This window comes from Loxodonta africana, chromosome 18 (genome assembly GCF_030014295.1).
Source record: "Loxodonta africana isolate mLoxAfr1 chromosome 18, mLoxAfr1.hap2, whole genome shotgun sequence".
Classification (NCBI taxonomy): domain Eukaryota; kingdom Metazoa; phylum Chordata; class Mammalia; order Proboscidea; family Elephantidae; genus Loxodonta; species Loxodonta africana.
This window is the reverse complement of record NC_087359.1, coordinates 31,784,566-31,808,392: the sequence shown is the minus strand read 5'-3', so window position 1 is coordinate 31,808,392 and position 23,827 is coordinate 31,784,566. Positions and strand designations below refer to the sequence as shown.

Below are 23,827 nucleotides of genomic sequence, written 5' to 3'. Positions count from 1 at the left end.
CTTCCAGGTTTGCCATGTGGCTCCTAGAGAACTGCACCCTTTCTGGACCATGCCTCCCACCCTCTTCCTCCAGCTGCAACCACCCAAGGAAGAGGCAGCCTTGGAGATCTCTCCCTCCCTCTTCATTTTCTGTTTTCCTCTCACCTTTTTACGGCTAAAACAGCATACACTCTTGGTGTGAGAAACCTTTCTGCCTCTGTTGAAGAAGGGTTGATCATGACCATTCCCATCATATAGATGTTGACATTGACGCTTAGGGTGGAGAGGGGCCTTGCCCTAGTCCCACTGCCAGAAAACAGAGGCACCAGGAGTGAACCAACTACCACGCCCATTCCCAAGGGCAGGGATGCCACAGAGGGCGCTCAGTGTCTGCTCCCAGCCCCACGTCCTGCCCAGGCAAACTGGAGGCCTGGTCCCCACTGCCATCAGTCTATCTCCCCAAAGAGCCCCAGTTGCTATGGAGTCTATTCCGACTCATGGTGAGCCCATGTGTGCCAGAGTAGAACTGTACTCCATATGGGCTAATTTTTTTAAAGTAGATTGCCAGGCCTTTCTTCCAAGGGACCTATGGGTTAATTGAAATCTCCAATCTTTCAGTTAGCAGCCAAGCATGGTAACCATTTGCACCACCCAAAGACTCCTGGTGGCCCCTTTAAAAAAAACCAAAAACTTGTAGCTGTTGAGCCGATTCTGACTCATAGTGACCTATAGGACAGAGTAGAACTGCCCCATAGGGTTTCCAAGGAGTGGCTGGTGGATTCAAACTGCAGACCTTTTGGTTAGCAACCAAGCTCTTAATCACTGTACCACCAGAGCTCTGGTGGCCCCTTAAAAAAAAAAATTTTTTTTAGTAGCTGTAAAATACATCAAATAGGTGCTTTGCCCCTGCCTCCAGAGGCCCCGTTTCACTGTCAGGAAGATCAAGAGCCTCCACCCTGGGAGGTGGAGCCCCCTAGCTTACCCTAGTTCTTCGCCGTCCAATAGGATAGCCACTGGCCACATGAGGCTGCTGAGCACGTGAAATGTGGCTAGTGCCACATGTTGACATGATACTATTTTAGTTGCTTTGAATTAAATAAAAAATATTATTAAAATTAATTTAACCTGTTTCTTTTTACTTTTTTAGTGTAGTCACTAGAACTTTTAAAGTTCTACATGTGGCTCATGTTATATTCCTATCAGATAGCATTGCTCTCTATAGCAATAGCCCCGCACCCCTGTGTTGTGTTCTGTATAATCTAATTACCATGTTCGTGAGATGAGCAGAGCGGGGGTCACCTATCCCCATTTCACAGATAAGGAAGATGAGACTCAGAGGTCAAATGACTTGGCCAAGGTCATAGACAAGGAAAGGGTGGAGGCCGGATATGAACTCATTTCCCTGAGTCCAGACCTGGGACCCACTTGCCAAGACAACCCAGAGAGATGCCCCTCTCTCCACATTGGCACTGACCCACCCTGGACCACATCAATCCACCTCAGCCCCTGATGAAGCCACTCCCCTCTCCCCACGCTCTGGGAACCTCCCATTGAGACAGCTCCCTGAAAACCCCATTAAGACGAATGACTCTTGGCCCTCCATTAAAGCCAAAGTCTGACCCCACATTAGACTCTGGCCTGTGACTCCCTCATCAAAGCTGGTGCCTTTGCCCTGTCATTAAAGGCATGGCTCCTTCGTACCTCCTGCCACTCTCGGAAGTGCCCCAGGACAAAGTAGGCAATAGCCACGGCTCCCTGGGACATACCCACACCCCACCCCCTGCCCACCGTCTCCCCCTCCTCCTCAGAGATGAACATATTCAATGAGGCTGGGGGACTATTTCTTTAATATCCCCCCCTTCTGTCCCTGGAACGTGATAAAAATACCCAGCATTGATCTTTTTTTCTTCCCCTTCTGCCAGGATAATGTTTACCCAGGTGTCAATCAGGAGAAGAATTTGGCTTCCTAATTTCTCTTCTTCTCCCTGGGGGCCCCAAGTCTCCCTGCCTCGCATGGACACTGAGCTGGAATCAAGGTTACTAATAATCCCGCAGCACACACAGACACTGAGAGCACATATATTAAAGTCACATATTGATTTATATTTCTGGGTCCCTCTGCCTTTCTGCCCAGCCTCAGCCTTTCCTTCTGCCAAGGAGAAAAAAAAAGAATTACACAGCTATATTTATCGCCAAGATGTTTAGTGTAAAGAGCATTGTGTCCAAAGGTAATTCCCACCCCCCACCCTCTTTGGGGGGTATTTTTTAAAAACAGTGTGGCATCTCCTCCTATCCATAAGCATTTATCTTTTGCTATTTGTTCTTTAAATTTTCCCTGAAGGAAGCAATGAGGATTTAAGGTAGACTGTGGGAAGGACTTTCTGACTTGACAGATGGTGGGCTGCCATCCCCAAGAAGGCTGGAGGGATTGTCTTGCTAGCAGAAATAATCCTAGTGCAGGTGGGAGTAGGGGTGGGTAGGAGGGCAATGGATTCAGTGACCTCTAGAGGCCATCCACTAGTCCAAATAATACCTCAGAATTAGTGGCTCAGGACCCATGGTCTCATTTCATGGATGGAAAAATGAACAGGCTGAGGAATGAGTTTGTTTCCAGTGGCTGGGAACTGGGGTTTTGGATTCCATGTCAGCCTCACCTTCCCACTTGGACTCTGGGTTGATGAGAAAAGGACTTTCCTCCAGGTGTGAGTAACTTCTGTCCTGAGGGGTTTGGGGGGCCAGAGGTCATTGGTTGAGGGGGTGGGATGAGAGGGAGGAGGGCATCTCGGAGCTTCACTTTTTAAGGTGACATGGGGGAAGGATAGGCTCTCAGAACGCTAGCCTGGGGACCCACAGCCCTTCCCACACCTCTCCCCCAACCAAAACCCCTGTCAGCCTGCCTGGCACAGCAGCCATTTAAAAACGCCAGGCTATTTGCCTCCAGTTCTTTCCAGGGGCTCTTGGAATGGAAGCAACATTGAGCATTGAAGGGAAGGGCACTCATACAAACACAGCACTGTCCTCTTAACACCTATTGCTGAGTGTCCTTCCTTCTCACATACATCATTACCTGTATTCTGCAGAAATGCTCTGAGAGGTAAGCAGAGAGCATCAGCCCCATCTTACACCTGGGAAAACGGAGGCTCCACAAGGCTAAACAACTTGCCCAGGGTCACACAGCTGTTAAAGGCAAAGACTCAATTCCAGCCCAGCTGGTGACTCCTCACAGGGCTTGCCTCCTCACCGTCTGCCTTAGGCATGGCCTGCTGGTACTCATCCTGGCATGGGTAGGGGGCCTTGGATGACTTACTTCAGGTCTCTCAGCCTTCTCTTCTGGCCCCAGCCATGGAGTTACAGCTCGCTTTCTGCTCACCTCTAAGTTCAACTAACTCTCCATCCTTGGTACTGGAGAAGCTCTCTGAGGCCAGCTCAGATCTTTCCCTGATGGAACCTGAGAGGAGACCTGCTGCCTGCCCAGGCTGTGTCAGGGAGTATGGGGGCTTTGCCTACCCTGCAATTCCCTAGCTTGATTGAGTTGCCTCCCACCAGTCTCCCTCAGTTCATTCTGGGACCTATTTTAGCCCAGCAGGGCTGAACACTAACTTATGGGGAGTCACTCTGTGCCACCCTGTGCAGGGTGCTGCGCCCCCCACCCCCCAGTATAGACCCCACAATAAGCTGCAAGGTAAAGATTGAGCCCCACATTAAGGATGGGAAGCCGGGGAGCATAAGTAACTTCTCCAAGGTCACCCAGCGCGTAGGAGGAGTTGCTGGAATTGGGCCCAGGTCCCTGTGATGCCAAACTCTGGCTGTTTCACCACCCCGGGGCTGTCCCCGTCAAACAGGCCTGGTGGGGACGGGGGCCAGACAGGGCCGGGCGCAGCAGGAATCAGCAACGAGGATCCTCCAGGAGAACTTTTCCCATTGAAAATCTGTTCCCCTCGCGGCCACGGGTGATGTATGGCTGGAGCTGATGAGAAACTTGCAGCGGAATGGAGGCGGGCAGGCCGAGGCGGCGCGGCATTGAGATTCCGCGGGGCGCGGGGGGCGGCGCGGGCCTGACACGGGCCGGGTAATTGATCTGGAGGTGCCAATTTGCAGCAACTAAATATTTGGTTTCTCCCGCTGCCGGCTCCGCGCTCTGCTCAAAGAAACTTCAATTAAAAGCGAAAAGCGAGGGGTGAGGGGAGGGAGGCGCACCCTGGTCCCCGCGGCCGGATCGATGGGGTGGAACCTGCGGGCAGCGGAGCGCGGCGCACCGGGCTAGGGGCCCGGAGGACCAGGACTGGGCTGGCGCCCCCTTCCAGCGCCGGAGGGAGGGACCGCGGGGGCGGCTCCTGGGAGCCAGAGCTCAATATCAGCTCCGGTGGAGCAGATGGGAGGCCGCTCTGCCAGATGGGGGATAGGGCTGGCCCCAGACTTCGGGCCCTGTGCACCCGTGGAGGGACCCTGGGGAAGGAGGAGGTCCTGGGCTGTTGGCCCCCTCCCCCACCCCAGTGAACTCACCAAAAACTTAGCTGGAGGCCTTGCCATCCCGCAGCTGTCACTCAGCATCTTCCTGAGCTCCGCGTGGTGCCAGGAGAGAAACGGAGTGCTCAGGTCCCATCTCCTCTCCTGTGCCTGCCCCACTGTCTACCCTTGGATTGGTCCAAGAGCTGAGGGTGAATCCCACCCAGGTCCCACCCTAGAGACCTGAGGGTCCGCAGGAGAGGGTTCAGATTTGGGGAGGGAGCAGTGAGATCCCAGAGAAGTGGGGAGAAGACTACAGCCCAGGGCAGGGGAAGCCATCACTGGGCCACAGTTCCGTCTTTTTGTGGCTCAACACAAACATGGTGACAATAGTCATTCACTGGGCAGTTTGTCCACTGAACAATCTTCCAGTGCTTTGAGGGACAGAGCTGAGGGACGTGGAAGGGGAGGTAACCACTAGTGCTGGGCGGGGGGACCTCAGGCTCTGCTACCTGGGGCAGCCTGGGATAGGGCAGTTCAGGGAGGAATCCCATGAGAGATGGAGAGGGGGGTGAAGAGGCATCCAGGCAGGCCTAGAAGGTAGAGCTGTGGCTGTAGGAGTGAAGAAGAGCTGAGATGCTGAGTAGGAGGGGGCTTCTTGAAGGCCAGAGGTGAAGAAGAAGGTAGAGGGGCTGGAAAGGTAAGTGAGGGGCCCTATCTCCACCCACAGCATTGTGCCCACCTTCTGAAGTAGAAGAATGGCTGTGAGGCTTGTCCCTTCACCAAGCCAGGCCACTGCTGGTCCACTGGGCTGCAGGCTGCAGCCCCTTCCTCCCCTTCTCCTCTTTGTAACCCTGGTACACCCCTTAGCCCAAGGCTGGGTGTGGAAGCCCTGGTAATGCCTGTGTGGGCCCAGCCCTGGGCTCCCAGCTACCTCCAGGCACTTGGATGGTCTGCTGGGCTCCTCTAGGTGAGGGAGGCCTGGGCACCTTCTCCTCCTCATTCCTTATACGCAAGGCTGTGCGGAGGTTGGTTGGTTTCACCACCATCCCCTACTCCATTTAGCTCCAATCTAATGCCTTCCAGGCCCTCTTCGCCACCTCAGCCCCCAGGGCTCTCTCTTTGTGGCATCACAGGGAAGCTGGAGCCAAGAGCTCTGCTTGGGGCTGAGGAATAACCCAGGAGCCTCACCATCCACCCCTGCTCTCCCACCCCAGCCCCTCCTGGGGCCCTAGCACTCTTGGTTTCGGCCTGGAGCCCCTTCCAGCCCACAGGGCGTCACTCCTTGCTCTCCCTCCCTCGAGCCCCCACACTGCCACCGCCGCCACCACCCACCGGAGCTGTGGAGCAGAATGATTTCCTGTAATTGGCCAGCAATCCAGCCGCCTGACTTGTTCTATCGACATGCTGGTTAGTTGAAAATTGTATTGGAATCTGAGCGACAGGGAGGAGAGGGTGGGAGCAGTGAGAGGAGGCTCTTGGGCAACAGCTGGGTGCAGCCTCAGCTCCGAGGGTGGCATGGAGAAGCCACCAGCCAAGTCTCCCCTTTTAGGAAAGAAGCAATAAAGCAACCTACCTGGGGTCTCTCCTGCCCCCTTTTGTGCCCCCCCCCGCCCAGGGTCGTCACTGCCACCCCATTCCCTCTTCTCCTGCCCTGGGACCTGTTTTCTTTTGACCTAAAGTGCTTTTATGAGAACCAGGGACACTCGGCAGACATGGTTACCCTCCACCCACCCAATTTCTAGCCATGGAACCTCATCAGGAAGTGCCCCACCCTTTCCCTGCCTCACCTCCCTCCCCAAGTGGAGAGAGTGACTATCTGAAGAGTTGATGATAATTCCCAGATAAGGAACCAAAGTATACTTAATGGGAACAGTGCAGGTAATGGGATGAGCACTGTGCTGGGAGTCCAGAAGTTTGGAAATTATACTGCTTGGTAATTTCCGCCACATGACTCAACCTCTGAGCCTGTTCTCTCCTGGGTAAAATTCTGACCCTGTCTCACAGAGCTGGGAGAATTTAAGGAGGCACGGTGGGTGTGACTGTGCTTTGTAAACGATAAAGCTCCTCTAGTTACCCCTAGGGCCATAGCGAGCCTGGGGTGATAAAGATTTTAGGGGCCTGTCTGTCCCGGTCTTCCCCGGCCAAGAGGCCCAGGCGTCTTCAGGCCTCGCTGGTGTCGTTTTGCTCCGTGCTGGGCTGGTAAGGCCCAAACTGGGGGAATGCAGCCAGGGTCCTGTGCGCGTCGCCACCGCGGGGAGTGGGGATGGGGTACATCCCTCCGCCCGCGGTACCAGGCGAGCGCTCAGGGCACCCGGGCCCCGCAGCTCCGGCTAAGAGGATGTGAGCGAGCAACACAGCGTCTTAATTAGCGCCCGGGGCAAGGCAGGGCGCCCGCGCCGCCACAGCTCCCGCCCCGCGCGGCTTCGCGCCCCGGGGCTCGCGCTCCGGAGGAGCAGCTCCGCAGGGGATCTGAGCGGCCTCCGAGGGCAGGCGGGAAAACCACCGGGAGAGAGTTAGGAACCGCGGGCTAGCACTCGCCAAAGAAGCCGCCCCCAACCCAGGCGGGTGCTGCCACCTGCCGGCGGGAGAGGAGGCCGCCCGCTCCGGCGCTGGGCGGGGGACTCTGGTGACCTGGCCCCTGGTGTGTCCTGGGCAAACCAAACCAAACCAAATCTAGTGCCATCGAGTCGATTCCGACTCATAGCGACCCTACAAGACAGAGTAGAACTGCCCCATAGAGTTTCCAAGGAGCGCCTGGCGGATTCGAACTGCAGCCATAGCACTTAACCACTACGCCACCAGGGTTTCCTGTCCTGGGCAGCAATGGCGAATTATCCAATAAGCAAGGTAAGCAGGGTGCTTACCTTGCTTACCAGATCATCTATAGTGAACAATTTCACATTCTTCGACATCAAAGATTGTGCTCTTAGGTATGGCATCTGCCTCTCTCCTAACCTGCACAGCACCTTCCTACAGAATCAAAGCCTCTTTTCAAACTTGCAGTCCCTGACAGGGGTAAGTTACCCAGTAAACAAGGTGAACACCGCCTTACTTGGGCTTATTTAGTGATCTGTAGTGAAACTGTGCGCTACAGATTAGTAGATAAGCACAAGCAAACCCATGCTTACCTTGGTGAGTAGTCTCCTTGTTCTAGGCTCCACACATGGCCTAAACATGAGGTCACACCCAGGGTAAGCAGTCCTTGCTCTAAGGCCACCTTGGACCACCAAGCTTGGGAGAGGGAACGGCAGAGGAGGAAGGCCTGAGGAGAGGGAGAGTGGGACCAGGGCAGAGGCAGGACAGAATCTCGCCACACCTTGCAGCCTGGCCACCCTCTGATAGGACTGCATCAGTGTCAGCAGACGGAGATAGGGAAGAAAATAATTCTCTGGAAATTTGAAGTTTGCAAAGGATTTTCCATCCTCCATTTATTAGGCCCTATGACGTAAGCTTCACGAAGCCCACGTTATAGAAGAAACCGAGGCCAGTAGGTCACACAGCAAGTAGGCAACAGTGTCTGAACCCACTCCCAGGTCTTCTGTTTCTCCAGAGAAAAGACTCAGAGGCACGAGGCAGAGTTCTGAAGCCTGGCTCTGTGACCGGAATCAAATCTCTTCAGACTGTTTTCTCTTCTGTGAACTGGAATAATTGATGCTGTGTTACCTATAGGGTGTCCCACGTCCAACACAGAGCCCAGCATCCACAGGAATGAATGAGGAGTCATTTTCTCAGTCACTGGGGTAACAGTGTGGGAGGGGTCTATCCCTTTCCTCCCCTTTGCCTCCCTTCTGCCAGGTCCCACCAAACCGGGGAAGCAGCAGGCTGTTCTCATCCTTCCCTGTTGGCCCGAGCCCCCCACCCCAAAGGTCCCCACTTCCTTGCCCAACCCTTCTTTGCCCTGTAGGGGTTTGTAGTGAGTTAATGAGCTGGACTCTGAAGAATGAGCAGCTCTGGGAAAGGGGGCACTAAATATGGCCATCACAGCATCTGCATTTGTCATGCTCATTTCTGGCCTTAATAGGCTGCTGGCCACAGGACCAACACATCAGCAGGCCTGCCGGCTCTGGCCAGGAAAGGCTGATGTCTAAACCGGTCTAACTGGGTTGGGGAAGGAAGATGGAGCAGTGAGGTGGGTGGGTTGTGATGCTGCCCCGGCACCTCCATCCACCTCCCACATAGGTACATCTGAACGTGGCTGGAATCCTCTTGGGCCCAGGGGAAACTCAAGGGGGCTACTGCGCCTTCTGGAGCCTGGGAAGTGAGGGCCCCAGGCCCAGTGTGGGAAGAGGCCAAAAAAAAAAAAAAAAACCCATTACCAACAAGTTGGTTGCTGTCAAGTTGATTCTGACTCATAGCAACCCTATTGGACAGAGTAGAACTGCTCCACAGGGTTTCCAAGGAGGGCTGGTGGACTTGAACTGCTAGCCTTTTGGTTAGCAGCCAAGCTCTTAACCACTGCACCACCAGCGCTCCAGGAAGAGGCCAAGTAACTCCAGATGGTATCAGCCAAATTGGAGAACCTCATCTGGTCCGTGGTGCTGGGTCACAGAGGCAAGGCAGGGTATTTCGGATGGAAACACTTTATTGAGTACCGATGGTGAGCCAGGCTCCACACCAGGGACACAGAGATGAGTAAGACACAGTCCCTACCCTCAAAGACCTTACAGTCTAGGATACCAACCAGCTTTTGGCTGATGACTATACCCTGGATTAAGGTAAAACAAGGGGGGGTATCCTAGAGCACCTAACCCAGCCTCGGGCTTCAGAACATTTCAGCTGGGAGTTAGCCAGTTGTAGAAAAAAAAAAAGGAAAGGTATTCCACGTGGGAGAGCAGCATGGGCAAAAGCACAGAGGCCAGAAACAGCCTAGTACGTGTGGAATACCAAGCGGGGCATCTAGTGGGAGGCAGGGGGTGGCTGAAGGCTGGCAGGTGGTGTGCAGGGTGTGGGAATGCTGGAGAGGTCCCACGGTAGGATGGTGGGGCGTCCCAGAAGCCGGGCCCCTGCTAGGCTACAGCATTACCCACGAGAGAATCCTCTCTGCACTGTTTGAAGGTGACAGCCTTTGGTCCAAAAGGATTCCTCACGGTCCACTAAGGAGGTTTTGGCCATGATGGGGGCCAAGCCCAGGGAACCCTTGGCCTCCTAGCTCTACACTGGTGAGGGCCACCAAGACAGTGTTCCCCACCCCACTCACAAGATACTTATAACAGACGGTCCCTGAGTGTTGCTGTTATGTACCATCACGGATACTGTTCTGTAGGTGCTGCCCGAGGAGAGGATCCTTGGGGAAGGTAGGAAGGAATAGCAACTGGCAGCTTTTTCTCCACTTCCGACAGGATGCTCTCCAAAGAAGGGTCCACCCAGTGCAGGCCCCAGCCCAGATTCAGATCGTGTCTGAGAGTGTGTGTGTGTATGGTGTGAGGGGTATGACCTGGGGCTTCCTGACTCGGACTGCCCAGCTAGGGGGCAGGAAGGAGGTAGCGGGTGAGCAGGTAGAGGAGGCTGGCAATGCCAACCAGGCCTGTGAGGATGCTGAGCCTCAGTGGCAGGTACTCTAGGGAGCGCTCCAGCTCAGCATGCAGGAGGATGACCTGGCGTTTGGTGATGCTCCACTCGCCCGAGTTGTCCAAAACGTGGCGGGCCATGCGGGCTTTGTCCTTCAGGGGCAGCTGGGCTGAGATGCGGGCCTCTGCCTCCTGGCGGTTCAGCTTGTTCCGCTGCATCAGCCGTCTCAACTGTGTATCCCGGTCACTACAAACGGGGTAAGAGGGCTGCTCAGGCTCTGCAGGCCCAGCCTCCCTCCCTTAGCAAGTTATAGGGCTGCGGCAGCCCTGTCGGCCCCAGCCTGGAACAGGGTCTGGGGGCTGGACCTTTCTTGAAATCCTATCCCCCTCTAGGATACTCAAGTTCCACCCCCAGGGAGAGTGGCTTGGAAACTCACTAGCTATTCCCCCCTCACACCACTCCTTGTGAGGACCCTGGTGGCTCTGTGGGCTGCCTAAGCCCCTCGATATAAGCAAAAGCGGGGGGCGGGGGGGAACGCTTACAGCAGCTATTTTCTGCCATCTGGGGTCTTTCTGCTTTGCCACTAGGCCTGAGGTTCCCCAGCTATAAGATGGGAGATTTGATCACCTGGAATCAGCTACGTCCTGGATCCGTGGATGGGTGACCTTTACTGAAAGGCCTGTGCCTGCAAGTTAAACATCCCCTTCAGTTCCCTGGGGGCTGGGCCTACTGCATCAAGAATAGCTTCCTGAACCACCACAGGGGCCCCTCTGCTTCCCCACGTCACACACATCTAGAGCTGGGTGTGCTGAGATGCTGTGTTTGATGCTACTGATGAATACAAGGGGCAGGCCCAAGGTGCTTCAAAAGGTGCCAGGACTTGGATCCCTCAGTCCTTAGGACAGGATAAGCACTGCATTAAGCCGAACAATACCCAGGTCTTGCAACTCCAAAGGAAACTCAAAAAAGATCTCTTTTACCCACCCTGATATTACCATCTGGGTCCTTCCACCTCCCTCTGCAAGCTTCCTCTCCTGTCTTTGGCTGCACGGAGCCACCTGGCTTGGCTGGCTGTGATCAGTCCTCGGGAATGGGCTCCTTTCCACCACCACTCTGGCCCTCTGGGCTTCCTAAGCCCCTCGGTGGGGACAAGTGGGGAAAGGGCTGCAGAGCTGTTTTCTGCCATCTGGGGCCTCTCTGCTTTGCTACTAGACCTAAATTTCTCCAGTTATAAGGAGGAAGGATTTGATCACTGCAGTTTGGTTTCCTCTTAGGGACCCTAGGAAGCAAACTAGGCAAAGCCAGACATATGTGGGAGTGGCAGCCCACCCCTCCCTGACAATGAACTGCAAGAGGCCACTGATTTCCTTTGGGGGACAGTGTACTGTTGAGGTCATGGGGCCAATCTCTGCTTGGCTGAGAGCAAGGACTATCCAAACTTAGGGAGACCACAAATGCGGCTGGGAAAATCTGGGTAAGACAGTGGAGATAGCTCAGGGCTCTGTGGGTGCACATTTTTCTGAGAGTACAGCTGAGACGCAAAGGCCTCTGGGATGTGAAGGCAGCATCCTTCCCTAGCCCTGGGCTGGGGCCCAGAAATAGTCCTGTTATGGTTTGCTTAAGACTTGCTGCTATTTGTGGTAATGGGATTTTCCCCTAAACACCTATTCCACTATTGGCAAGTGCCTCATGAAATGTGAATAATCACGTTTTGGTGTAATCACACTTTGGTAAATGCCATTATTACTTCAGATGCACCAGGGGTCACTTGCCATTAAAAGAATCCATGAGGGGACCCTTACTTTTGTAAAGTATAGATCCCTTTAGTGAAAAGCAAATAATTACCCCCTCATAGCTCTCTGGACTCTCTCAAGAGTCATACACCCATGTGTCCTCAATGTGGGGGCAGGCCCGGCACCCAGGATTCTGGCAAAGGCTTCTCTGGCTGGCAAGTGGCGCTGATGCCGATCTCTTGGTGAGGAGGCAGAGGCTAAAAAGACCCGCTCATCCGCCAGAAGCCACAGCTATCTCTGCTCTTAGCAAATGGAGCAACTGAAAAGGAAAACGCACGAAGAGAGAGTGGCAAGGGTAGGCGTGAGGTCACCTGTGATTACAAACGCACTGCACGTTCTGAAGTCTCGTTATGGGCCTGTTCTGTTTCCTTACCGACACGCTAAGAGCCTTCTTTTTTTTTAATCCCCAGGAACAAAGTTCCAATTGTGTTAAGATTCCAAGGCAAGGAGGATTCCAGGTCTTGTCGGGCCCCTTTGGCCTCAGTTGACAGTCTTTCACAAACAGGGAACAAAGAACCCAGAGAAGCTGCAAGTTTTCATGGGGAGACGCAGGCCAGTGGGGGAGCTGAGAAGGATGCCTGAAGTCCCCACACCAGGTTCACAGGATTCATACTGGGCTTTAAGGACGGCCCATGGTGGGGAGTTGGGCAGCGGAAGGTGATGCTCAGGGCACTGAGACAGGACTCTAGGCCCCACCCAGTGTGCTAGAAGCCTCTCACGCATTAGTCTCTTGAGAACCACCCTGTGCCCAAAATACCTGCAGAGCCAAGTGCCCACCTATGCGCCTGCTGCACTGTGGGTGGCATCCAGGAAGTTTCTGGGAGGCAGAGACACTCTGCAGCCTCATCTACTCTCTCACCCTGCTGCGACTGTGACTCATTTTTCTCCGACAGCTCGATCCTCCTCTGTTTGCCAAACCTGGATTCTGGTTTGCTTCATGTCCTGGGGGATTCTGAGAACAAAGCTCCTTCCTTAGCTGGGCTCTGACACTTCCCTCCATGCAACTTTCTGTTCAGCCATTGCCAATAGGTGATCCTGGACAAATTCCTTAACTCCCTCCTTCAGTTTTCTCTTCTGCAACTTAGAGGTATCAACCCCTGCCCTGACCACCTCCTGTTGAAAGGTAAAGTGAGTGAAGCAATAAATGTGTGAGCTGCTTTGGAAAGCTGAGAAGTGCTATAGGAGGCAAAAGGGATCCAGTGAATGTGAATAACAACTACGTCTCACATTCTTTGGACATTTGTCAGGAGGGACCAGTCCCTGGGGAAGGACATCATGCTTGGTATAGGGTCAGCGAAAAACACGAACGCCCTCAACAAGATGGACTGACACAGTGGCTGCAACAATGGGCTCAAGCATAGCAATGATTGTGAGGGTGGCGCAGGACCTGGCAGTGTTTCGTTCTGTTGTCCATGGGGTCTGCTGAGTGGGAACCGACTTGAGGGCACCTAACAACAGCCCAGGAGGACCAGGTATCTGGGCTGAACTGCCACTAATGGCCAGCAGGGGGAACACTTCTCAAGCACTTACAGAACCAAGGGTGGCGGTGTGCAGACAAGAGTCTGAATCCCACACCTACCCCCAGACATATCTGGGTCGGGCAAGAAGGTCAGTTTCTATAGGCTCTGGGCACTGCTGCCAAACCTCCTGTGCCTCCTGGCCACCGCAAGGAACGGGTACTCCAGGGGTGCTCCTTCCCAGCCTCACTGGGGCTGGGCCAGGCCACATACTCACCAGTACACTACCACGGTGTGTTTCATGTACTTGAGCAGCTTCTTGGTCTCAAACAGCAGGGGGATATCCAGAATCACATAGCGGTATCCTGGGAAGAGGCCGGAAAACCCACAAGTTCAGTTCTGAAAGAACGTACTGAAGATGACTATGTGCCAGGTGTGGGGACAGAAAGGACAGCCTGAACACTAGCCAGTTCCAATGCCATTCAGAACAGAATGCCATAGAAAATCATCTCTGACTGGATGCCCACAGAAGACTTGTATGAAGGATGGCATTTGTACTGGCCTTAAAAAGGGGGTAGACGTCCGACACTTGAAAATGAGAGGGTGGAAGGAGGATCCCAGCGTGGGGACAGCCAAGCACAGTGAGCAGTGAGGCGTCTCCTGTCTAGCTGAAGTGCAGGCCTCCTGCAGTGTGAGGCGAAACTGACAAGGTGGTCAGAGTAGACACAAAGGGGTGAGTTGGCCTTGATCCTGAACCCAAGGAGTTGTGATTTCCGAGCAGGAAAATGACACAGCCAAAGTTACAGGAGACTGGGGAGAGTTTTCAGGAGTAATGGCCCTTTCTGCCCTACTTCATTTTACTTTTGCTCAAAAAGACCAAAAGGATAGGTTCCCCCGCAAGAACCTAGTCTGAGCCTGGCCCCTACTGGAGAAGTCTGCTGTGACTATCTCAACCAACTCACGAGGGCAGCAGCCCCAAAACGAAAGAGGTTGCTTCTTGGCATCAGAGGCAGACCTCCAGCCAGGGATTGTGGGGACTGGGTCTGGAGGTGGCAGGGCTAGCTATGACTGATACTATATAACTAACTCCAATGAGGCAAAAGGCACTGGCTGAACTTCCCACTAACAAGCCAAGGCCAGTCAAAGGCGGCACCCTCACCACTGTGAGCGGGCATGTTCCCTGGGCCGCTTGCCCAGAAACACTGTGGTCTATACCCTCCTAGTTCTCCTTAGGCCAGCAACTCCTGTGTATGTGTGAAAAAGCTGGCAGGGAGCAGGGGAGCAGTGAGGATAAGGGACAGGATGGCTTCTACACAGAGACAGCTGGCCTGGATGGGGCACAGACTATACCCTGGTAGGATCATACCAGACTCCACACACTTTCAACCACAGAACCAGACACACACCAACTCCATGGGTGTCACAGGGAATGTGGCGCTCAAGGTGATGCAGGGAACTGGGGAGGCAACCCCACCTGCTGGGTTTCCTGGCCCCCAGGACCTGCTGCCCAGGAAGCCCAAGAGATGCCCTCAGCTGAATGAGGTGGTCAAGAGCACGGATTCTGGTAACACGGGTTGGCTCGTAGCCCCCCACTTGCCCAACATGTGACCTTGGGTCCATTAACGAATTCATCTGTGTGAGTAAAATAAAACCACCCACCTCACAGTATGATCCAACCAACCCAACCCACTGCCATTGAGTTGATTCCGACTCATAGCGACCCTATAGGACAGAGTAGAACGGCCCCATAGAGTTTCCAAGGAGCACCTGGCAGATTCGAACTACTGACCTTTTGATTAGCAGCCATAGCACTTAACCACTACGTCACCAGGGTTTCCCACGGGATGATGGTAAGGATTAAATAAGCAAGTGCATGCAAACCACCCGGCACTCCCTCAGCCAGCCTTGCTAAGTGCTCCATAAATGATGGTTATTATGACCATTGTTCTCGGGAGAAGGGGGGTCAGCAGTGCTGGGCACCACCCTGCGGCCCCACCTCAGAGCGCCAGCTAAGACCAGATCCTCTCCGGGCCTCTTATCTCCCTTTCCTGCCCCACTCCCGTCGCCACCTCTCCTCTCACTGGCCTTTCTCCTTGGCCCTCTCGGGAGCTCGTGGCCAGCTCTTTGGTTCACTGGCAAAGGGCTATTCAGCTGTCACATCCCTCCTGCTTGATAAGCTCTGCAAACTATCCTGACTCTATTAAGACATCCGTCTGCCTACACAGAGACCTCCCCAACAGCTGGTGATCTTATCTGACGTTTGATTATACCAATTTTGACAGTTGTATTTGTTATACTCATCAGGGAAAAACTGGGACTATGCAAGCCACAGCTGTCGTCCCCGTTTTTCACCTTATCGAGCTGGAAAAAGCTTTCTGGCTTTTATTTAACTGGTGGTGGCAGGGGTGGGGGGGGGAGAAGGTGAGGGGGGAGAGGCTGGGTGGGATGACACAGTGGGAGAGCTTTGGAGTGGGTGACATTATCCTGTGTTTAATTTCAGAAGGAGAGAGCCACCGCCGCCTCGAAGCCCTGCAGATGTACTTGTAACTGGCCTGGGAGCAAATGCAAAAGGGCAGGAATGGAAAGCAGAAGGCTCCGCTCCTGGGCAGGGGACAGGAGGGGTACTGGGACAGACAGGCAGCGGGACAAAGGCAGTACGACCAGAGACTCTTTGGTGGGGGTGTGCAGGAGGGGTTGTGGCGAGGTACTGAGGGGGAGAGCAGGGTGGTCCAGTGGGGAGGATGTCTAGAGTCAGTTCCAGCCTGCCAGAGCCTGGGGAAGTTGGGGGGCTCAATGTCATGGATGTCTGTCAAGTCACCATCTCCTTCTGGAGAGAGTGAGGGTGGGAAGGATTCCTCACTCTGTACATGAGAAGCTGGGAGAAAAAGGGCTTTGACCGTCACAGTACAAAGGCCTGAAGAAAACTTAGACGGCTCCCCATGCCCTCCAGGTAGGAAAGTCTCCATCGTGACTGACAGTGACTGACAGACAGCCAAGCCTTCAGCACCAAGGCCATTGTTGGAGGCCACGTATGCCAAAGGCTGGCAGCAGACTCACCGAGCCCCAAGCCAGCCTCTTGCCTGATCCTGAGCCCCTGCTCTCTGCTTTTCCAATGCTCCTGGTGAGCTGACCCCACCTTGGACAGGAAGTATCAGGTCACCCAACACAAGAACTGGGCTTGTACCGGGGTGTCTGGCTTGGGAAAGGCTGCTAACAGTTGCACAAGCAAGGTTCTGGACAATGACCACAGGCCCTTGCTTTTCAAACCCTCTCCCCTCCTTCTAGCCAGGCACACCTCCTGGCAGTCCTTGCACATGCCAGGCTGACTCTGATCACTGAGTCCTACCTCTGTATAACCGTCCCCCAATTAGAACTCCTCTACCACCTGCCCTGGCCATCTTGGTCCCTCCCCAACTTCCATTCCACCTACAAACTTACTTTCCCAGGTGGCGGCTCAACCATTTCCAAATCTGACTCTGACCACGGTTTATATTTGTGTAGTGACTGACTGTCCCTAGAGTGGACTTTTAGTCCTTCCAACAGCTTTCCAAGGTCAGCATTGTTATCCTCACTGCACAGTTGAGGAAAGAGGCTAAGGGGCTGGACCACTCTGCCAAGTCACACAGGGAGACACTGGGAGAGCTAGGACCTGAACTCAACTCTTAGGACTTCATCAGTCATCAGCTATTATCACTCTCATCCCCACCAGAAAAATCAACTTACTTCCTAGGGATCATGAATCAAAAGCCTCATGTGTTTCTTCTCATTAAATTGTCAACCACCCTAAGAGTCAGGGATCATGTACTTCTTTCCTCTGGGGCTGGTACAGGGCTCTGCATGGGGGGAGGTGCCAATGAACAGTGTGAATGGACCAGCCTGAATAACCAGCTCGCATGCCCTGGCCAAGCTTTCTGCAGAAAAGGGCCCTGGCCCTGGACGGCGTGGGCTTTGCCCCTGGCCCCTGAGTCTTACCCCGGAGAAAGTACTTGAAGGTCTCTTTCATCATTTCCTTGTGGATCTCAGGGTGGGTGATGGTGTTGAGCAGCCGCCGCAGGTCAGGCTGGTTAAAGATCAGGTCCCCCAGGACCTTGCGGTTGATGTCACCATTCTCTAGCAAGACTTCAGTGCCGAAGGCCTCCACAATGCGCCGGTAGGCAGGGTATCCTGGCTGGACCACTGTGGCACAGGGAGGAGGCTAGGTCACTCTTGGGAGCCTCCAGGTCAGCCAGAGGGACCCCAATTGACTAGAGGCAAGATGATAGAGGAATCCAAGGGGTGCTTCTTACAGTTGGAGCAAAAACAAAATGAGGGGAGGACTCCAGACCTCCTAGAGTCACGGAGACTGGATAAACCCCTGAAACTACTTTTTTTTTATTGTGCCTTTAGTGAAAGCTCACAAATCAGTCTCATACAAAAATTTATATACACCTTGTTATATACTTCTAATTGCTCTCCCCCTAATGAGACAGCCCGCTCCTTCCCTCTACTCTCTCTTTTCGTGTCCATTCTGTCAGCTTCTGACCCCCTCTGCCCTCTCATCTCCCCTCCAGATAGGAGATGCCAACATAGTCTCAAGTGTCTACTTGATCCAAGAAGTTCATTCTTCACCAGCATCTTTTTCTATCCTATTGTCCAGTCCAATCCCTGTCTGAAGAGTTGGCTTTGGGAATGGTTCCTGTTCAGAAGGTCTGGGGGCCATGACCACCGGGACCCTTCTAGTCTCAGTCAGACCATTAAGTCTGGTCTTTTTACGAGAATTTGGGGTCTGCATCCCACTGGTCTCCTGCTCCCCTGAAACTATTGTCCTAAGATAATCTTTAAACCTTAAACTAAAAATATCCCCTGAAGTCTTCTGAAAACCAAACAATAGTTTAGTTTAACTAATAAAGAACCTTGAACACTGTGCTTTTTTAAGATCTATCTATATGGGATCAAACTGACAACAGCAACTCAAAAGATCAGATAGGTAACCTGTGGGCAGTGAGTTAATGTCAACGAGGGAGGAACAACTTGGAAAAGGAGGGTGAAAATGGTTGCACAACTTGAAGAATGTAATCAGCGTCATTGAATTGTACATGCAGAAACTGTTGAATTGGTGTACGTTTTGCTGTGTATATTCTCAACAATAACAACAAAGTTAAAAAAACAGAACAACAAACGAGGGGAGGGAAAGCAGTTAGGGAACAGAAGGCAGAGACTCTTCTTGTCAGTGATGGTCAAGGGCACTCCCAATGAGACAGGAGAGTGAACAGAACAGACAGGGGGAGGCAGGAAAGCCTTTGCCTCCCCTGAGGCCTTCAGGTGAGAAATGAAAAGGGTGAGGCATGGTAGAAGAGAGGGCGCACAGGGGAGCCAATGTGTACAATCCCCCTGAAGCCCCTTCCTGCAACTCACCATGCCGGGCAATGACGTCCACATCAATCACTGCACAGCCCAGCTGCTGGAACACCTGGGTCACTGAGCTCTTGCCCGAGGCAATGTCCCCTGTCAGGCCCACCAGGAACATCTTGCCCAGGAAAGAGGGAGGTCAGAACACTCAGAACCAGGAGCCAGGGAGTCACTGGAGAGTAAGGCCAGCTCAACCACTACCAGAGGAAGGAAAGAAGGACATGCTGGTCAGACAAGAACAGGGCTGATCAGTGTTGGCGCTGGATGACTGGGGGGAGTGGGAGGCAGAGAGATGGAGGGGAGATATGGCCCAGTCACTGACAGTCAAGCCTGAGCTTGAGGAGAACTGGGTCCACCTGGAGAAAGAGAACACCTCCACAAAAAGCCTCCAGTATTCTTTTAAAGATACTCCTAAAGCAGGCAGACTAACACAGTATAAATTTAGCAGTCAAAATCTTAAGCAGGCAAGAACCTGGTCAGGTGCTGTTAAGCAAAGAGTGCTTTCTGGAGGAGGCAGTTTGCCTGATGGCAGAAAGGAGGCACTCACCCCGCTGTGGGGAACCCAGGTCAAGTCCAGATGCCCCTGATGAGGAAGAACAATGTAATCACAGCCTCCACTCTCTAATCTGGGACAGTGAGGCTCATGGGAAAGAAAGGGCCTAGCTGGAACCACCACAGTGGGTCACAGCAAAGATTACAAACAGACCCCAGGGTCTGGGCCCTCTTGCTCCAACTTCCCTCTCCACAGGAAGGTCTGTCTGCCCACCCCACCCTAAGCACCAACCTGAGGGCCACATGGGTGGCTGGTCTAGACTGAGATGTCTAATCCCTCCAGCTCAACCAAGAAATGGCCTAGATGGGGCTCAGCGGCAAGCAGTGGCTTGGGTTCGGCAGTGCTAAACTTGAACTTTTAGAGAAGCCCAGATTTTGCCAAGGAGGAGTACGAGGGGAAGGATGGCAGGCCAGGAGGGGACTCTGAGCTCTGCAGTGATCTGTGGCTCCCCCTGACAGTGAAGCAGCAGTGCAGCACAGAGGTCAGGAACACAGGCCACAGAGGAGGCTGGACTTCAATCCCAGCTCCTCCACTTAATCTTGTGACACTGGGCAGGTCACTTGTCTCTCTGAACCTTGTTTTACTATCCATAAAATGGGAATAGCAAAACCTGCCTCACAAGGTTGTTGTAAAGGCTGAATGGGAAACACACATAAAGTCCTTCACACACGGCCTGACTACACTGTCCGACTCGCTGGCTTGGGGCACGTCATCAGGAAGGATCAAACGCTGGAAGAGAACATCATGTTTGGTGAAGCAGAGGGCCAACAAGGGCAGGGGAGACCCTTAGTGAGACAGACTGGCACAATAGCCACAACAATGAATTTGAACATGCCAGCAATTGTGAGGATGACGCAGGACTGGGCAACGCTTCACTCTGTTGTATGTAAGGTTGCCAGGAGTCAGAGTCGACTCAGTGGCAGCTGACAACAACAGCACAGCGTGAGACATGGTAAGTGTCCAATAAATAGCAGTGAGAAAGGTGAGGTCAGGTGGTAAGTGGGGGTTAAGAAAAAAAAAACCTTTCATGAAGTCACGTCCCCATTCCTGCCCCCTCATACTATCTCACAATAAACCAAAAAACCAAACCCGTTGCTGTGGAATCGATCACTACTCATAAGGACCCTATAGGACAGAGTAGAACTGCCCCATAGAGTTTCCAAGGAGCGCCTGGTGGATTCAAACTGCCGACCTTTTGGTTAGCAGCTGTAGCTCTTAACCACTACACCGCCAGGGTTTCCTATCTCACCATAGGCTTCCAAAAGTCAGGTTGCATTTTCTGGAGTCAATGGGGCTCCCATTGACTGGATTTTGATCCCTAGGATAGAAGAATTTAAACGGAAGACCAGCTCTTTTCCACTCTTCCTTCAATAGCAAATCAATTCTCCAGGACCTTGAGCTCTGTCATAGGACTCTTTTTTTTTTTTTTGTTAAACAGCAGATTACTGTCCTAATTACACTTTCCTCGAGCTTATTCTGAAATGAGTTTGCCTCCCCTGAGGTCACACCAAATGACAAGGGGAGGCAGCCTTCAGATGTGGGCTGAGCGGGTGGGTGGGTGGCTTGGGGTGGCAGAGGCACCAACGGAGAAGTTTAAATCTGCCTAGGATCATTCTCACACAGGGAGGCCAGGGGTAGAGACGGAAATATTCACCAGAGTCACCACCCAAATGGAGGAGACCTAACTGAGTACTGCTGTCCATAATGCAAGGGCAATTGGCCCCTCTGCTGCGGAATGACCAATGTAGAGGAATGGAGTGTGCCTTGAAGACAAGCCAGGGCCTAGAGGAGGGGCAAAGGCCAGCTCCCCACAGGTCCCTGACCTCATATCACTGAATGCAAGCCGCTGTCACCCGGTCACCCAACTTTGCCAGGCTCGGCTGAAGGGGCCTCAAAGACCATCTGGCTGAGGCAACCTCTACCCTCTCTGTACACAGGTGCCAGGACCCCTCCTAAACTGAAAAACCAGTTGCCATGGAGTTGATTCCAACTCATGGCAACCCCATGTGTTGCAGAGTAGAACTGTACTTCATAGGATTTTCAAGGCTGTGACCTTTCAGAAGCAGATTGCCAGGCCTTTCTTCCACAATGCCTCTGGGTGGGTTTGAACCAACCACCTTTCAGTTAGTAGCAAAATCCAAATCCATTGCCATCTAATCGATTCTGACTCATGTCCACCCCTTGTGTTACAGAGTAGAACTGCTCCATTAGGGTTTTTTTTTTTTTTTGGCTGTAATCTTTATGAAAGCAGATGGCTACTCCCTTCTTCTGTGGTGCTGCCAAGTGGGTTCAAACCACCAACCTTTCAGTTAGTAGTCAAGCACTTAACTGTTTGCGCCACCCAGGGACTCGTAGACCCCTCCTGAGACCAAATGAATAAGGATCTCTGGGGGTGGAGCTGCCCAGGCAGTTCTGATGTATAGCATGGCTTGGGATCAACTTAACTCTTCATTTAAAGCTGTGAAGACTGAGGGCCAGAGAGGGGTAGGGCCTTACCCAGGGCCACAGCTATTAGCATACCCCAGATGGAATTCAAGGCTCCCAGCTCCCTAGCCTAGACCTGTGCCTTTAATGTACTCCAAACTCGTTACCACTGAATCAATTCTGACTCATAGCAACCCCATACGATAGAGTAGAACTGCCCCATAGGGTTTCCAAGGACTGGCTGGTGGATTCAAACCGCCAACCTTTTGGTTAGCAGCTGAGTTCTTAACCACTATGCCACCAGGGCTCTACTTAATGTACTCAGGGAATGAAAAATTAATTTACCTTTAGACTAAACAAACAAAAAAAAACCCAAACCTGCTGCCGCCTAGTCAATTCTGACTCATAGCAACCCTATAGGACAGAGTAGAACTGCCCCATAGGGTTTCCAAGAAGTGCCTGGTGGATTCAAACTGCCAACCTTTTGGTTAGCAGCTGAGCTCTTAACCACTGTGCCACCAGGACTCTACCTTTAGACTAAGTAAGACAAAATGAGGAAGGTGAATCTGTCTATAGGTCAATCAATTTAGAGCCAATAAGAACTGATATTTTGATTATCATACTATTGTTTTTCTTTCTACAGAATGGGGTCAGGAGAACTTTGGACAGAGACCAGGACACGGATATAAATTTCAGGCTCATCTCTGTCCCAGGGTAACCTAATGACTCTCTTCCTTTCTCAGAGCCTTGGATCACCATCTGTGGCAACAGACCAACAGCTGCTTGGCCTCCATCAGGAAGGCCAAGGGGATGGAGAAGCACATGCCTGCGGAGACTCTGGACCCCTGGCTTAAAGGGGTTGGAGAAATAGCAGCTGTTCTCATTCAACAAGGCCCTCCATAACTCAGGCCCTCACTAACCATTGGTGCCAGGACTTCTCAAGCAACCAAATGAAAGCACAGGTCTTGCTCTTCAGGGAAGTTGGAGACAAAAACAATTACAACCGAAACCAGTGGAGAAACAGAGCACCGACAGGTGAGCAGAATTGGTCACCTGGTATTCTCCCTGGGCCCGGAAGATATGTGAAGGTCCCTTCCAGCTCACATACCTGCCAGGGAGGGAGTTGCAACAAGTAAGAGCCCACTGTCCTCCTAGGGCTTAAAAAAAAAAAAAAACAGCTGCCATCGAATCGATTTCAACTCATGGTGACCCCCTGTGTGTCAGAGTAGAACTATGCTCTGTAGGGTTTTCAATGGCTGATTTTTCCAAAGTAGATTGCCAGGCCTTTCTTCCAAGGTATCTCTAGATGGACTCGACCCACCAACCTTTTGGTTAGCAGCTGGGCACTTAGCCATTTGCGCCACCCAGGGACATCTCTCAAGGCTTAGCTAGGAGAAAATGGAGGCTTAGGTTCCGAGCTGCCTCTAAACTCCACCTAGCCCCTTCTGGCAGCTCTTCCCCAGACATCCATGGAGAAGTGACCCCTTTGATAACTTGTGTTCATGACTTTCTTTCTGTTCTGGCTCAAACCATCATTTTCCGGAACTCACTCCAGTCCCTCCTTTCCACTGCCATCTACACTGAGCCAGTGGCACCTTACAGCAACTCCTAAACTTGGCTTGGATCTGCCTGCCCTATGAAACTTTAGAAAAGGTACAGAAACCCAGGTTTCACCCCAGATCTACTGAATCTGAACCTCAGGTGAGACCCTGGCATCCCAGCCAGCAAGGTTCTGGAACATCTGCTAAAAGGGAAGATTGTGAGCTGGGACTTCAGAGGCCTGGGTTGCAGTCTCTGAGCTCTGCCATAAAACTACCCGTGTGGCTGCAGGCATACTTCCTTCCCAGGCCCACTGCGGTTAGTGTTCCACAAATAAGAAATGCGGGCTGGCCCTGAATCCCTTCCAATCTCTGTAAAATGAGGGGGCTCGCCTTCCAGTGCCAATAACAGCGCCAGCTCCTGGAAAAGCTCTGAGTCACTGTGGTGCTTCCTTCCTGCCCCTCTGGGGTTCAGCGCTCTTCCGGAAACAGTCAATAAATGTTCACCTAGTGAATCAAAGAATGACCACTGGTGGCCTGGAATTTTCTTCCTCAACACCAAAAACCATTAACAGAGATGGCTTGGCTGGAGGAGGCAGGACAAAACCGAGTCCCATAGTTACAGAGAAGAAGCTAATGCCCGGTAGAAGGAAAAGGGAAGCTAGATTCCGGAATTAATCCCAGGCAAGGGAGACATCAGCCAAGGTAGGATCAGAAGAAAAAGCCAGGACTCCAATT

At 52.7% G+C, this 23,827-nt stretch overlaps 1 protein-coding gene across 3 annotated transcripts in view; it reads right to left on the bottom strand.

Annotated features, from left to right (window-relative positions):
* Positions 1–8,992: 8,992 nt before the first annotated feature.
* Positions 8,993–23,827, bottom strand: part of DCAKD (dephospho-CoA kinase domain containing) — a 29,233-nt gene continuing 14,398 nt past the window's right edge. For all 3 annotated transcript variants that reach the window (XM_064271019.1, XM_023553756.2, XM_003414504.4), the window contains 4 exons: positions 18,581–18,771; positions 17,159–17,362; positions 13,464–13,551; positions 8,993–10,182 (listed from right to left, as the gene is read on the bottom strand). In XM_064271019.1, the coding sequence (XP_064127089.1) occupies positions 9,891–10,182; positions 13,464–13,551; positions 17,159–17,362; positions 18,581–18,692 (696 nt within the window). In that variant the 5' untranslated portion in view covers positions 18,693–18,771 and the 3' untranslated portion in view covers positions 8,993–9,890. The remainder of the gene's footprint in view (positions 10,183–13,463; positions 13,552–17,158; positions 17,363–18,580; positions 18,772–23,827) is intronic.